Source organism: Scyliorhinus torazame, chromosome 13 (genome assembly GCF_047496885.1).
Source record: "Scyliorhinus torazame isolate Kashiwa2021f chromosome 13, sScyTor2.1, whole genome shotgun sequence".
Taxonomy (NCBI): Eukaryota; Metazoa; Chordata; class Chondrichthyes; order Carcharhiniformes; family Scyliorhinidae; genus Scyliorhinus; species Scyliorhinus torazame.
The window spans coordinates 64,665,836-64,682,607 of NC_092719.1; the positions used below are offsets into that span (position 1 = coordinate 64,665,836).

The 16,772-nt window shown below is 45.7% G+C and overlaps 1 protein-coding gene across 1 annotated transcript in view; it reads right to left on the reverse strand.

Annotated features, from left to right (window-relative positions):
• Window positions 1-2,726: 2,726 nt before the first annotated feature.
• LOC140388072 (anoctamin-1-like) overlaps window positions 2,727-16,772 on the reverse strand; it is a 239,442-nt gene continuing 225,396 nt past the window's right edge. The window contains exon 26 of the mRNA XM_072471680.1: window positions 2,727-3,599. Coding sequence (XP_072327781.1) covers window positions 3,318-3,599 — 282 coding nt within the window. The 3' untranslated portion in view covers window positions 2,727-3,317. The remainder of the gene's footprint in view (window positions 3,600-16,772) is intronic.

Genomic DNA, 16,772 nt, shown 5'->3' on the forward strand with positions numbered 1-16,772 from the left:
CCTTCACCTTGCATCCCCCTCCTTCACCTCCCCACCCCTCGTCCCTCATCCATATCCCTCACCCTGCATCTCCCCATTTTCGTCACCTACCCCATCTCATCTCCTTCCAATTCACTCCATCCCCCAGTTGGAAATGTTGATTATGTGGGATAGAGTGAGTGTGTGTGTGTGTGTGTGTGTGTGTTGGGGAGGCCTGTCTGTATCCAGGCTCCTTTAAGATAAGCATACCCTGACAATGGCTTCCACCCAGGGAGGTGCCATTTGGCCTTATGATGCAATACACTACTGTAAGTGTTCAAAGAGAAGCCACCATCAAAGTAGGATGTAGCAAACTGGAATGCACCACCAGCTCACTGTAGAATTAAGCACATTCTGTGAGTAAGTCCCTCACCTTCTCACTGAGGTGAGGCTAAGTCAGTCCACTTTAAAGCTGCATTCCCTCAGACAGTACAGAGCATTCTGATTTTTGAATAATGTTCTTTCTTCCTTTGTATTATCGCATGCAGGAGCTTGACTGAAACTCAAGTAACCTGCTGTGAAACTAACCAACAATGTTTATAAACATCTAGGTGACAAGTGCTTTCACTTCCTCTTTTGCTCAGCAGAAAGCACTTAACTGCTTTTGAGGTGGTGAGGACCTGTCAATCATATCTGGATGTTTATGAACATTGTGGTTCGCTTCACAGCAGGGTCATTGAGATTCATTAAAGCTTGAATGGAAATGACAACAAACAATCGAGACACCTGGCGATCTGGAAGCTATTACCCTCAATTACAGCCAACTAATAGCTATTTTTCTTTGAAAGTAAATACATGCCTCGCAGGTCAAAGACTCGGGGGGGGGGGGCGCTGTTTAAAGGTTTGTGATGTGTTCTGGCTTTCTATAAAGTAACAGTTGCTGCTTTCAAGACATTTGTGTGAGGCAGCAGGTGTAAGGGACTGGAAAGTGAAAAAGATTGTTCACTGTTTCTGCCTGGATTGCTCTTTAGCTTCCAGGCAGGGGTTACTGATGGCAGGTCTCTGATATGAGTGTCTCTGATACGGTGGAGGGGGGGGTCTCTGATATGATGGAGGGGTCTCTGATAAGGGGTGGTCTATGATGTAGGAAGGTCTCTGATATGGGGGTCTCTGGGAGTATAAGAATTGAGCCCCAAGTTCAAATCGCTCTCTCCTTCTTCACCTCTTCGCTCTCTTCACGCTCTTCTTCCTGCCCGGGTCACCCAGCAACAACGAACCAACATTGACCGTGACCGGTGCAGTGACTCCAGTAATCATCGAACTCGTAAGTCAAAATTCAACGCTCGCTACGAGATAGGCGCTCCTAGCTACCATTCCGTACCAACTTCTAATCCCGCAGACTCAGAACCCAAACGAAAGGCCATTTGTTTCCCTGACCTGGTGGGCCAGTCCAAAGTTAAGTATAGGCCTGTTAGTTGTAGAAGTAGCTTAGACGTAGAATTTGTGCATGAGTAGCGATTACTGTGTATAATAAATGTGCTTTGATTTAAATCTTACTAATCGGTGTATTGGATTATTGATCATTACTCGGACTTGAACCTTGTGGCGGTATCATAAAGATACCTGGCGACTCGAGAGCAAAGGTAATAAAACAAAGCAATTGAACCAAGGAGAAAATTAGCAACAATGGGGAAAGAGGGAGTGTGCGCGAGGGGTGGGGAAAGAGGGAGTGTGTGCGAGGGGTGGGGAAAGAGGGAGTGTGTGCGAGGGGTGGGGAAAGGGGGAGTGTGTGTGAGGGGTGGGGAAAGAGGGAGTGTGAGCGAGGGGCAGGTTTCAGCCTTCAGATGCTGCTGTAGGGGGCGGGGTGCCACAAATGAAGCTGAGCACAGGGCCCATGAACTGTAAATCCACCTCTGAGCTAAGCTATGAGAAATAAATTGCAAACAGGAAGCAGGAGTAACCAGATGTAATGTTTGTCACAAAACTTTACCCCAGCGAAATGAATGTTTAAATAAAAACTTCTTTCATTGAGCCTTATTTTCGACAAAAACACCGAAGTATGGAGTCCCTGGGCGGGATTCTCCATTGCCCAACGGCGATATCGTAATCGGCAATCGGGCTGAGAATCCCTGTTTAAGACTGAATCGGGGGCGCTGCCTGTTTTCGGAAGCTCCACCCCTCCAAAACGGCGTCATCGAGGAGTACGCCGCATGCCATTGGGATGGACTCAGGACATTACCTGACGGTCCTCCCTGATGCTCCGCCTCCGATAGGCTGAGTTCCCGACGGCGCGGGACAAGTGTGCTCTCAGTTTCATGAACCCGGTGTGGCGGCTGCGGACTGTGTCCAGCGCCGCTACAGTCTGTGGGAGAGCCATGCTGCTGACCGGGGGTGGGGGGGGCTTCGGCGAGGGCTGGCAGGACTGGTGGGGGGTGGCCCCGGGGCGTGAGGGAAGCACTATCTGGTCGGAGGATCGGATCTGGGGCCTCGCCGAATTTCTCGTTGTAAAACGAGACACTTCCTCCGGACATAACCTCAAAATCGGAGAATCCAACCCCCTATTTATGAGCCTCTCCTGAATCGTTCAAATGCTGTAACAATGTTACACCAACCCTCCTGATGTTTTACTGTGGGGCAGTAATGTACAAACAGTTAACATGTTCATCTGACGGAGAGCACAATTCACCAGTGTGCTCAGCTCTAAATGATTTTGAACATTACACCTACCAATCTTGACCTTTCCAAAATAAAGCTGCAAAAAAATGTAATTTGACATAAAATGTGTTTACTTTACCCAGCATCGACTCTCTCCAGCAGGCATATAACACATACACCCAATCTTATGATTACAGTTACTGTATCGAATGCATAAAATATTAAACTGAACATTGAATATCCAAATCTCTTCTTTAAAAACAGCAGTTTTTCACATTATTTTAACAATCGACAATATATTACAGATGTAGCAAACATTTACATACATCACATGGCTGAGCTCAACTAAACCTAACAGTTCTGATTAGATCAAGCTTCCATTAGGTCCCTGTCTAGTCTCTCAGTCACAGTCAATGGATGACCCCCGCTTACATTCAGACCTTCATCTTACTCTTCAAACGGGTTTTAACCCAGAAAATGGCCTGCTCTTTACATAAGTGCAAGTTAATCCGCATTTCACTGCAATCATTTTTTTTTTGATCTGTGGTTTCGAAGTCCTACTTGTACACGGCATAGCTCATATTTTCTTTGCTTTCTGGGAAAGAACATCAGCAGTTGCTGCTTACTTCAAGCAGTGAGCTTTTTGGTTTTGTTCCTGCTGGTATCAAGGGCACATGTGGTTAGTCCTCTGCAGCTGGGGAAACTCAGACGTCTGTGTGCTGTGAGCTAAACGACGTGAAGCTGCTCCGCTGACCTCTGGCCATCTGAGTGAAGCTGGATGCCCGGGCCTTCTGTGCTTTATTCTTGGGTTTCTGCTTCGGCCTGTCCGGCACGAGAAAGCTCTCGACCAGGTTAATTTTCTCTTGCTCTTCCTTCAGGAACACATCCACCAGCAGAGTTTTCTCTTTTTTCATTCGTACGCTGATGTCCTTGGGAACATCGGATATCAGCCAAACTAGGACCTCACTTAAGACCATCACCAGATTCTGAAATGCAATGAATGGAACATGGAATGATGACAAGGTTCATTTGTGATGATAAAGGAGAGGGAAAGGTTACAAAACAAATTAGTTTTCATTTGCATAATACTGCCAAGGCAGAACGGTAGCACAGTGGGTAGCACTGTTGCTTCACAGCGCCTGGGTTCCAGGTTAGATTCCAGCTTGGGTCACTGTCTGTGCGGAGTCTGCACGTTCTCCCTGTGTCTGCTTGGTTTACTCCGGGTGCTCCGGTTTTCTCCCACAAGTCCCGAAAGACATATTGTTAGGTGAATTGGACATTCTGAATTCTCCCTCAGTGTACCCTAACAGGAGCTGGAGTGTGAAGACTCGGGGTTTTCACAGTAACTTCATTGCAATGTTAATGTAAGCCTACTTGTGACAATAATAAAGATTATTATTACTGAGGGCAGAATATTATCTCTTGAAGTACTGTGGAAAGTAATCAGGCAGTACAGTAGTTAATCATCCAACCCACCATTTCAGTGGTGGCTCTCAGAACGATCTATCTAATTAGTTTTGCTTCTGTGTTCCTTCCCCTTGGTCCTTCAGATTTTTCCTTTGAGCTAGAAAATTATTAAGGGCAAGATTTTCCAGCCCTGTCCACCAGCGGAATCTTACCATCCCGTTAAAGGTCACAGCTTGCTGTGGGTTCCCTGGCAGTGGGTAGGACGAGCCACACAAAACACCGGAAGATTCCGCCGGTGGCCAATGCCGAACTGCCTCCGCTGCTAGAAAATACATCGGGGGTGGGGCACCCGGAATGTCCCAGCTTCAATACTTGAATTGCATTTGCGAAAAGGGGTAGCAATTTATAAGTTTGTGATTCTCCCTACTCTTTTGCAATCATGCATGTGTTGCATTTCTTTGATGTAATGTAGTATTTTATTATTTTGTCATGTTCGAAATAAATAAATCAGTAACGATAGCTAATTCCTTTTTGAAATTTACCTTCGCCTTTGCTTCCACTGGCCTTTCGAGCAAACCATTTCACATCAGGATTGCTTGTTGTGTAAATAAAAATCTCATCATCGCCCCGCTGTGTTTTTTCCCCACCAGCTATATCAAATTGGTGTCCTCTGGTTATGGACCTTCCTGGCAGTGAAAACAGTTTTCCTTTGTTTACTTTTATCAAAACACTTCCTGACTCAGCACACCCAGTTGCGATCTTTAAGGGGAACAATCTGTTTCCCTAATTTCTGCTCATAACCTGAATTCCTGTTAAATTTACTTTACATTCTCACCAAGGCCTTGGCATCGTCCCTAAAGTATGTCATGCAGTAATAACCACAATAGTACAGTCTTGCCTCCTTAAAAATAATACATTAACAGTTAATATGTGCCCATCTTAAGGGGTTGTACCCTTAACTGTGCCTTATATCTGCAGCATGTTTGACCAACTGAGACAGGATTTAGAGATGGATTTTCCATTGTTCGAGGAGATACCCCAGTCCTATTATGCAAGGCACTCTCCGGACTCATGCTGACTACATTTGGCGTTCCTGGTCAGATTGATTTTTGTCTGATGACTGGAAGGTATTAATTGGCTTAACTCTGCAGCATGGTGCCTTTAACATTCTAAAATATTCCGGGAGTGTTGTAAAGCCAAACTAGATATGAAGCAACATAAGGAGATTTTATGTCAGATATTCAAAAACTTGGCCAAAGAGGTAGATTTTAAGGAATGAATTAAAGGAGGAAAGAGAATTTGAGAGGCGGAGGTATTTTCCACCGTATTGTGTGGCACGATATCAAAAGGATTTCCAGGCATGGCTTCCACAAAGTATTGCTTGGCAGGTGGCCTCTGATTCACCTGCCTCGCCATCACCTTAGCACTTCAGTGATCCAAACACCATATTTAAAGGCCATCCTGCACACAGCTAGCACAGCCCAGGTTCGAGAAAGCCACTGGGAAGTCATGGCTGCCAAATCTCAGAAGCATATTGTCCCTTGAGCATCTGATGGACACAATGGAAGCCCACCGAGGTGTACTCTACTCACTTCGCTGGGTTAATATCTGTGACCATGGTCACCATTCCAACATGGGAAGGGTTGGCAGTGGTGATCGCCACTAACTTCGTGCAGAAGAGGACAGCCATCCAGTGCAGGAAGATGAATGATCTTCTCTGTTCTGCAAGGGTAAGTCTCTCTTCTCATAACTTTTAACTCTCAAACTCACATACCCATCAAACATCTACAGGGATCTCACTCACTGCCAGCTCAAGGGACACCACCACTCGCTCTCCCACACACATCTTCACCTTCACAGTGGGTCATGCCCTCAGTACCTCCCTGGTCCCACTCACTATCCACACGTCAGTCATCCTTATTTGCCCTGAAATGCATCCTGCTTACACTCTCTCCACCTGTCTTCATGCAGGACAAGCTGGCACATAACTTGAGGTTGTTGAGAGATGCCAGAACTCAAGGCCCTCACGAACTTTGAAGAGAGAGTAATTCAGCTGGCCAGTGAGGATGTGGACCATTCTTGGATTGATGGTGAGGTCGGTGGCAGTCAACCAAGTGAGGATCCAGCACTGCAACATCTATCAGACTACCGTGCTGTGAATGGTGTCCCCCTTTCTCAGACCCTTGCCATGCACTAATGACCTTCCCTTGCTTTTTCAGGCACATCTGGGAAGCAGCTGAGCCAAGTCCTTGACTCCACCCCCAACAGCAGCACAGAAGAATCAATACCATTCACAGACCCTGACATTGAAGAACCATCACAGCATTCACCCACAACCTCCAACATCGCAGAGACTCACATCTCAGTGGGGCCTAGTTCTACAGTAGCCTCGGGGTCACAATCTGGTGAGCACATCACAATGTCTGATCCACAGCAGAACGGAGGCAGGGGCATTTAAGGATGCCAGCATTCTGTATTGAGTATTGCTGGAGGCCAGGAATTTGCTGAGTCAGAAGATGAACCTCTGGGCTCAGTTTATTTGTTTATTTATTGACTGATTGTTTTTTTAAATTTAAAATTTAGAGTACCCAATTATTTCTTCTCAATTAAGGGGCAATTTAGCGTGACCAATCCACCTACCCTGCACATCTTTGGGTTGTGGCGGTGAAACTCACGCAGACACGGGGAGAATGCGCAAACTCCACACGGACAGTGACCCGGGGCCAGGATCGAACCCAGGTCCTCGGTGCCTTAGGCAGTAGTGCTAACCACTGCACCACCATGTTCTCTCATTTGTTCTTCATAATAAATTTAGAGTACCCAATTCATTTTTTCCAATTAAGGGGCAATTTAGCGTGGCCAATCCACCTACCCTGCACATCTTTGGGTTGTGGGGGTGAAACCCACGCAAACACAGGGATAATGAGCAAACTCCACATGGACAGTGACCCAGAGCCGGGATCGAACCTGGGACCTCAGCGCCATGAGGTAGCAGTGCTTGCCACTGCGCCACCGTGCTGCTCTCCCGTGAGCCCTCATGAAGGTATGACTTCCTGGATGCACGTTTGTATGGAGGCTTGGAAAATCCTGCAGAGTTCACCTATGGAGTCCTGGAAGGAGCCACTGGCATAAAGATTGAGCGCTGCAGTCACTTTCAGTGACACTGACAGTGAATACCCTCCAAATCCCTGTGGCACCAAATCGTGTAGCAGATGGCAGGTGTGACCAACTGGTTCCTTGGACATGCATAGTCTTTGGCAACACTGATTCTAGTACATCTACAGTTATGCCAAGCGCCATCTGTAAACCGTAGGCTGAGTGAGGTGCTTATGAACAGTGGCTCACTGGGGTTCATCCTCTGCCACTGGGCACGATTTAATGAAAAAAAGTCTCCCTTTTTGGGTGCGAATAGTGGGCTGTCTGTTGGACCCTGCAGTTCCGAGAATGATCCCGCTATCAAACAAGACTTTGTGGGTTTTTGGAGGGTCTCTGTGAGAAATGCCCTGCCGAGGATAAGCTTACCTTCGTTTCCTGCGTCAGTACAGGAAGAGACCACCCCCCTCCTCTCCTCCTCCTCAAACTCTGGACCCCCCCACTCCCCAACTTACCGATTAGGGGGTCCATGAGCCCCTCTCAATTCACCCCACCTCATAAGGGCAGGGCACCACTGGGCCAGATCCCCAGTACGGGCAACCTGCCACCTGGGAACCTTGGCACTGCCAGCCTGGCACCCTAGCAGTGCCCACTAGGCTGGCAGTGCCACGGTGCCCTGTTGGCATCAGGGGTGCCAGGGTATCACCCGGACCAGAGGCCGACCACCCGGAAGCCTCCGATTGCCTGGTAGATCCCCCAAGTGCCGTTATGCCTGGTCACATTTGTATAAACCAGTGCTAAATGGCACCACTGTGAGGTCTCCCATGCACAGGCATTCGATCCTGGGCCTTGGGATACTCCAGCATAGACATATTTAAGTGAAGCTAACTGCACACTTAAATGTGCAAATCTGGATCCCGCCCAGTGAGGGCGAGATCCAGATCACAACGTCCTGAGCATCATAATTCTTGCGAGATTTAACGGCCTTGTCGCATCACTGAATCAGAGACAACGAGGCCGTTCGATCGGGCCCACTCTTTCCTCTTGACAGTTCTGCTCCTGCCTTTGGTGATTAAGGTGCAGTGCAAAACCAAAGCTGCACCCACTGCTGGTGTTTGATCTTCCTCCCTCACCACCCTTCATTTTTAAAATTTTCTCCAAATCTAGCTCAAAGGTTTCCAGTCTATGGCCACAAGCCTTTGCTTTTCCTCCCATGAATGATGCTTTCCCTTGTGCATCACCACTGTCTGCTGCTATCGTGCATTTCGCTGTCACTCTACTTGCTTATTTTTTATTGTACTGTGGTAGTATGCATTAGGGATCATGTGGGACTGTGAAGCCGTGATGTCATTGGCTGACAGATCCCGGGTCCTGGTTGGCTGTTGATCTCTAGCTCCGCCCTGAAGGCGGAGTATAAGAACCAGGAATTCTCCCCGCAGCTTCAGTCTGTTGCTGAACTGCGGGGAACGAGTCACGCTTAATAAAGCCTCATCGACTTCACCTCTATTCGTCTCTCGGGAGTCTTTGTGCGCTACATGTACACATCTGAATGAGCTGTTTTTAAAGCTGCCCTTTCACTGGCAAATATAATAATATTCTTTATTAGTGTCACAAGTAGGCTTACATTAACACTGCAATGAAGTTACTGTGAAAACACTCCGGCATACTCCGGCGCCTGTTCGGGTACACGGAGGGAGAATTCAGAATGTCCAACTCACCTAACAAGCACGTCTTTTGGGAGGAAACCGGAGCACCCGGAGGAAACCCACGCAGATGGGGAGAACGTGCAGACTCCACACAGACAGTGACCCAAGCTGGAATCGAACCAGGGTCCCTGGCGCTGTGCTAACCACTGTGCTCTATAATGTCTACTCACTAAGGAGGGTCAGGCTGTGAGTATGCATATTCCCAAGGTTGAGTACAAAAGCATAAAAATATAGATATGTATTGGTGGCACTTCACATTCTAACTTCCAATGGACAGAATTTACTTGGGCATCAACATCAACTTCACCTGCCCAGGATCTATCCTAGGGATAGAATAAAATACACCTACTTATTTTTCATTTTTCAATTTCCTGACCTCCAACTTTTACTATTCTTGGTGGGATAACTTATACCTTGCCCTGGCCTTGTTTTTCTATTCCCCACTTGGCCAAGGTTCGCGTACGCTCCTGGACATGCACTTTGTAGCAGCAACTTAGCCTGTTGCATGCTTCAAGTGTTGAGGAAGCCCAGATCAGTAACCTAAGTATATAAAACTCCTTCTCCATCACTAATCTGCCCAGGGAAGCACAGAACATTGCATTCACAAATAAAGGCTGCAGCATTTTGAATCAAATGAAATAGAAGCATTTCAAGAAATTAAAACCAGGTTTGTTATATTTTGAATAACAGATTTCTGAATAAACTCCAGATGCTGGGAGGAAGACTGCGATCCCGGGTAGTTTTCGCAAACCATCTGACATCCCCGCCCTATGTGATAAACAGTCATTAATCAGTGTTGTGCCTCCAGCTGCGTGGACAGGTGTAAACGATTGACGGTGAGGTTGAGAGAATATGTGAACAGTACAGATTGTGCAAGTGTCTGTGTCTGGCTAGAAAAATGCAAACTTTAGAAGCTCATATTGGAAGAACAACAAGGAAGTAACTTCACCAACTTGTACACTGCACTCGCAATGCTCTGAGCCAAAGTATCATCATTCACATATGATTATCTAAACTTCTGGAGTAGCACATGAAAGGACATCTTGTGAAATGTTAATACCTATTCTTCCAGGGATGAATAATCACCTTGCACATGCACTCCATCAATCTTCAAATGGTATCAGATGGTCGCCTGCAATTCTTTATAAAATCAACTGTGGCCCCAGATAACCATCAGGAGTAATCAGTAATAATGGAATGTAGAAGTAATTGTATGAAATTGTGGAGAGGCAAGCAGACTGACTGAAGGAATGAATTTGATCCTTCAGTCCAGTTATCTGGGCTCAGTTTTGATGTTCTATTGTCCCCCTGACCTATTATTAGTTTCTTACAATTGTAGAATTACAGAAATCTTAGCACAGAAGGGAACGGCTTCATCCACTGCACTCAATGCTGTTGTGACTTTTATATTGAAACTCTCTCCACAAATCCCAATTCCTTGTTCTTTTCCCACACTGTTTGATATTTTTCCTCTTCATCTTTTGAAGCACTAATTCCAGTCTGGCATTCTCGCTAGAAAGCTGCGGAAGTTTGATCAAAGAACTGAGCATTACAATCTTTCAGCTCTCTACGTGATCCATGCTTCCCTTGAGGTCAAATCCATGTTGGAAGAATGGATTTGGCGTGGAGTGACTGATCAATGGGCAGTTGTAGCAATAATAATAAAAAATCCTTTACAGTAATATAATCCAATTTCTGTCTTTTTGCTTTTTGTACTAATTCTCAGTATTTTCCCCTTTGTCAGTCATTCACTGACGAGTGAAAATAATTGTTTATAATAATCATTTACCTCTTGGGAAAACTTGGAACACCTCTATTAAATAGTGCTTTAACATTTGTTGCTCCAGTGAATACAGTCCGCAAAGTAATTCTAACCTTCACTGCAATGGCAGTAAACTCTTGCGCAGATCAGGCGGATTCTACAATGGGCGGACAATCCATTCTCACAGCTTACTGTCCAAACCGTGAAGCTAAACATCATCCCAATCTTTACAGTCCATTATCACAAATGTCTCCTCCTTGATCGCTGCCCTCAGACTGGGAACTTTATGTAGTATCCTGTCAGCCTCAAAATTGAGGCCAGGTGGGAAATGGTCATTAACTGCCAACTGGAAGGCCTCGGAGAATCCCCGGGGGGGACACAAGAATCGCACCACGCCGCCCCGACACCGGCTTCCCGATTCTCCCCCGCCGATTCTCGGACGCCCGCAGGATTCCCGACGCGCCGGTCGGGGGCCGTTGAAAGCGCCCCCCCCCCCGGCGATTCTCCGGGCCCTGACAAGCCGAGTGGCCGCCAAGTTCCGCCGGCGTGGGTTCCTCAGGTCCCAAGGTATGTCTGCGGGGGCCGTCCTGGAGGGGGCGCGGGGGGGAACCACCCCCGGGGGGGTGAGGGTGGGGGGCACGGTGGCCTGGCCCGCGATCGGGGCCTACCGATCGGCAGGTGGGCTGGTTCCGTGGGGGCCAATATTTTTCCACGCTGGGGCGCCTGTAGGGCTCTGCCATATTGCCCGGGGGCCGGCGTGGAGAAGGGAACCGCTGCACATGCGCGGAATCACGCCGCCCGTTCCACGCATGCGCGAACTCGCACCAGCTGGAGCTGCGGGGACCACTCCGCCGCTGACCTAGCCCCCTAGGAACGGGAGTATTCCCCATTATCGGGGACCATTGACGTTGGAGTGGTTGGCGCCACTTTTCACGCCGGCATGGGGACATAGCCCCATTATTGGAGAATCCTGCCCACAATGTTTTGGTCTCAACTGCTTTCTGTGGCAATGAATTCCACAGGCCAACCACTGCTTTCTGTGGCAATGAATTCCACAGGCCAACCACTCTCTGGGTGAACAAATTTCTCATCTCAGTCGTAAATGGTCTACCTCAGATGGTTGCCCCTGGTTCTGGACACCCCTGTCATTGGGAACATCCTTCTTTCATCTATCCTGTCTACTCCTTTTAGAATTTTGTAGATTTTTATGAGATCCTCCCTTATTACCAACTCAATTCTCCTCATAAGTCCATCCTGTCATCCCAGAAATCAATCTAGTAAATCTTCTCTGCACTCCCTCTACAGCTTCCCCAGATAGAGACTAAAACTGCACACAATATTCCAGGTGTGGTCTCACCAAGGCCCTGTATAGTTCCAGCGTGACATCCCTGTTCCAATGTTTGAGTCCTCTCAGCTCACCCTCCGATAGATTATTGATAAATTGATTTATTGATGTTTTTAAGTGCTAATTGAATGCATAGCTAAAGTGTGGAATTATTCAAAATGCCATGACTGTGAAAAGACAGTCATTGTTTTTGATAATGAATTAATTATTGAACTCTAGTGTCTTGTCTGTAGAAATTTAGACCTTGTTTCAATGAATGTTTCATCTAATGAATAGACTATTGTATTTCAATGCATTTAGCAATAAGATTCTATCAACTAATTAGTTACAGCAAGGTGTATGACCAGCAGTGGCGTGAGAAACCTATTCTCATGAGACTGCGAACGTAGACACTGAATTATTCCTGATGGACGCCAGTAAATCTTGAGTTATGGCCAATGTTTGATTAATAAATCATCCTCTAAGTAACAGACATCTATTGGAACAAATCAGGAGGCCTCGGCTGAGAATTAGAAACCAATGAGAGTAAATGAGGTATTAGACCATCGATAAAGATTCCCTTAATGTAAGACCTCATGGCCAAGGTTGGTCTCTTGAGTCCCTGCCTCTTGAATTCTTGAAGCATCCTATTTATTTATTTTAAAAGTAATTTTTTATACTTTTATGTTTAATGATTTTCTTTGCCATGTATTTGGCCAACTCATATATTGTTTGATATTTTGTTTCTACGTTTTGATGTGGTTTGTATGCAAGTATATTAAAGTGAATAATTAGCAATAAAGTTGTATTTTTGACACCTCCAATCAATCGGACAATTGACTCTCATTAGAAGATAAAATAAGAGATCCTATAGCCCCCCTTCCAGCTTTATGTCATCGACAAATTTGGGGATATTATATTTCATTCCCTCATCTAAATTATTAATATGTATTGTGAATAGCTGGGTTCCCAGCACCAATCCCTGCGGTACCGCAATTGTCACTGCCTGCCATTGGAAAAAAAGACCTGTTTATTCCTATTCTTTGTTCTTGTCTGCCAACCAGTTTTTGATCCACCTCAATACACTATCCCAATCCCATGCGCTTTAATGTGACATGCTAATCTCTTCTGTGGGACTTTGTCAAAATCTTTATGAAAATCCAAATAAACCTCATCCACTGGTTCCCCTTCATCAACTCTACTAATTACATCCTTGAAGAATTCCAGTCGATTTGTCAAGCACGATCCCTTTCATAAATCCATGCTGACTCTGTCTGATCCTGCCGCTGTTTTCCAAGTGCTCTGGTATTAAATCTTTTCTGATGGACTCAAGAATTTTCCCCACTACCGACATCAGGCTTACTGGTCTATAATTTCCTGTTTTCTCTCTACCTGCCTTTTTAAATAGTGGGGTTACATTAGATACCATAAAATCTGTAGTAACTGCTCCAGAGTCTATAGAATCTTGGAAGATGACCACCAATGCATCCAATATTTCTCGGGGCACTTCCTTAAGCACTCTAGGATGTAGATTTATCAGGCAATGGAGATTTACTGGCCTTCAATCCAATCAATTTCCCCAATATCATTTCTCTACGAATACTGATCTCCTTCAGTTCCTCCCTCTCACTAAATTCTGTGTTACCCAACATTTCTGGCATGTTATTTGTGTCCTCATTTGTAATGGCAGAAGCAAAGTATGCATTTAGTTGGTCAGCCATTTCTTTGTTCCCCATTATGAATTCCCATTTCTGACTGTAAGGGGCCTACATTTGTCTTCACAAATCTTTTTCTCTTCACATACTTATAGAACCTTTTACAGTCAGTTTTTATGTTCCCTGCAATCTTTCTCATGTACTCTATTTTCCCGTTTTTAATTGATCCCTTGGTCCTCCTTTCCTGAATCCCAAACTGCTCTCAATCCTCATGTCTGTTGGTTTTTTTTTGGCGAATTTGTATGCTTCTTCCTTGGATTTAATACTATGATTAATTTCCCTTGTAAGCCATGGTTTGGACACATTTCCTATTTTACTTTTGCACCAGGTAGGAATAAACAATTGTTGAAGTTCACTCATTCGCTCCTTGAATGTTTGCCTTTCAGTAACATTTCCCAATTCTTCATAGAATCATAGAATTTACAGTGTAGAAGGAGGCCATTAGGCCCAGCACGTCTTCACCGGCCCTTACAAAGAGCACCCTACTCAAGCCCACGTATCTACCCTGTCCCTGTAACCCAGTAACCCCCACTTAAACTTTTTGGACACTCAGGGCAATTTAGCATGGCCAATCCACCTAACCCGCACATCTTTGGACTGTGGGAGGAAACCGGAGCACCCGGGGGAAACCCACGCAGACACGGGGAGAATGTGCAGACTCCGCACAGACAGTGACCCAGCCTGGAATCGAACCTGGGACCCTGGAGCTGTGAAGCAACTGTGCTAACCACTATGCTACCGTGCTGCCCACTCACACCTCATATCATCATAGTTTGCTTTATTTAGATTCAGGACTCTAGTCTTAGAATGAACTACATGACTCTCCATCTTGATGAAAATTTCTATTGTATTATAGTTGCTCATCCCCAAGGGATCACGCACAACTAGATTGCCAATTATTCCTTTCTCATTACACAATATCCAATCTAGGATGGCCTGTTCTCCAGTTGGTTCCTCAACATACTGATTCAGAAAACCAGCCCTTAAACACGCCAGGACTTCCTCCTCTACAGCATCGTGACTAATTTGATTTGCCCAATGATGGGACGGTGGCTCAGTGGTTAGCACTGCTACCTCACAATGTCAGGGACCCGGGTTCAATTCCAGCCTTGGGGTGACTGTGTGGATTTTCCACATTCTCCCCTGTCTGCGTGTTTTTCCTTCAGGTGCTCTGGTTTCCTCCCACAGTACAAAGATGTGCATGTTAGGTGGATTGGCCATGCTAAATTGACCCTTATTGTTTGAAGATTTGCAGGTTAGGTGGGGTTACAGGGACAGACAGGGCAGTGGGCCTAGGTAGGGTGCTCTTTCAGAGGGTCAGTGCAGATTTGATGGGCCAAATGGCCGCCTTCTGCACTGTAGGCATTCTATGATTATTTTCTATGTATTTTATATGCAGGTTAAAATCACCCATGATGATAGATGTTCCTTAATCGTAAGTGTCGCTATTTTCCTGTTTAATGCCAATCCCAACAACATCATTACAGTTTGGGGGTCTATATATAACCCCACTCACGTTTTTGCCTCTTGGTGTTTCTTAGCACTACTCATACAGATTGCACATTATCGGAGCTAATATCCTTCCTCACTATTGCACTAATTTCCTTTTAAACAGAAATGCAACTCCACCGCCTTTTCCTTTTTGTCTGTCATCCCTAAATACTGCATACCTTGAATGTTCAATTTCTGTCCCTGGTCACCCTGCAGCCATGTCTCTGTAATCCCAACTATATCATAACCATTTGCATGTATTTGCACGATTAATTCATCCACTTTATTATGATTTACCAGAATGATACCTGGACTCCAACGGTTGAATAATAAGAAGAAAATAGACAAAATAGAGTTGTAGCCTCTGGATCTTAGAAGATTAAGGGAAGATCTGACTGAAGTTTAGTCAGAGAGATCTAGGTGTACAGGTCCACAGGTCACTGAAAGGGGCAACACAGGTGGAGAAGGTAGTCAAGAAGGCATATGGCATGCTTGCCTTCATTGGCCGGGGCATTGAGTATAAGAATTGGCAAGTCATGTTGCAGCTGTATAGAACCTTAGTTAGGCCACACTTGGACTATAGTGTTCAATTCTGGTTGCCACACTACCAGAAGGATGTGGAGGCTTTAGAGAGGGTGCAGAAGAGATTTACCAGAATGTTGCCTGGTAAAGAGGGCATTATCTATGAGGAGCGGTTGAATATACTCGGTTTGTTCTCACTGGAATGACGGAGGTTGAGGAGCGACCTGATAGAGGTCTACAAAATTATGAGGGGCATAGACAGAGTGGATAGTCAGAGGCTTTTCCCCAGGGTAGAGGAGTCAATTACTAGGGGGCATAGGTTTAAAGTGCGAGGGGCAATGTTTAGAGTAGATGTACGAAGCAAGTTTTTTTACACAGAGGGTAGTGGGTGCCTGGAACTCGCTGCCGGAGGAGGTGGTGGAAGCAGGGACGATAGTGACATTTAAGGGGCATCTTGACAAATACATGAATAGGATGGGAATAGAGGGATACAGACCCAGGAAGTGTAGAAGATTGGAGTTTAGTCGGGCAGCATGGTCGGCATGGGCTTGGTGGGCCGAAGGACCTGTGCTGTACCTTTCTTTGTATGTTCTTATATTAAGGGGAACTGACAATTTCTCAGTATCTACCCTATTTCCACGGGATGTGGAGTCTAGGACTAGAGGTATAGCCTAAAAATTAGTGCCAGGCCATTCAGGATTAAAGTTATGAAACAAAAGGGTGGCACAGTGGTTAGCACTGCTGCATCAGCACGCCGAGGACCCGGCTTCGATCCCGGCCCCGGGTTACTGTCCGTGTGGAGTTTCCACATTCTCCCCGTGTCTGCGTGGGTCTCACCCCCAGAAACCAAAAGATGTGCAGGGTAGATGGATTGGCCACGCTAACTTTCCCCTTAATTGGAATTTATTTTTAATTAACAAAAAAGTGATGAAAAGAAACACTTCAGCACACACGGCTTGCTAAAAGTTTGGAACTCACTTAGACAAATAAAAATTGATGCTCGGTCAATTGCTAATTGTATATCTGAGATTGATAGACTTTTGTGAACTGAAGGTCTTGAGGTATATGAAGCAATGGTGGGTATATACTGAGTTAGATCATAGATCGGCTGTGATCTCGTTGAATGACAGAACAGGCTT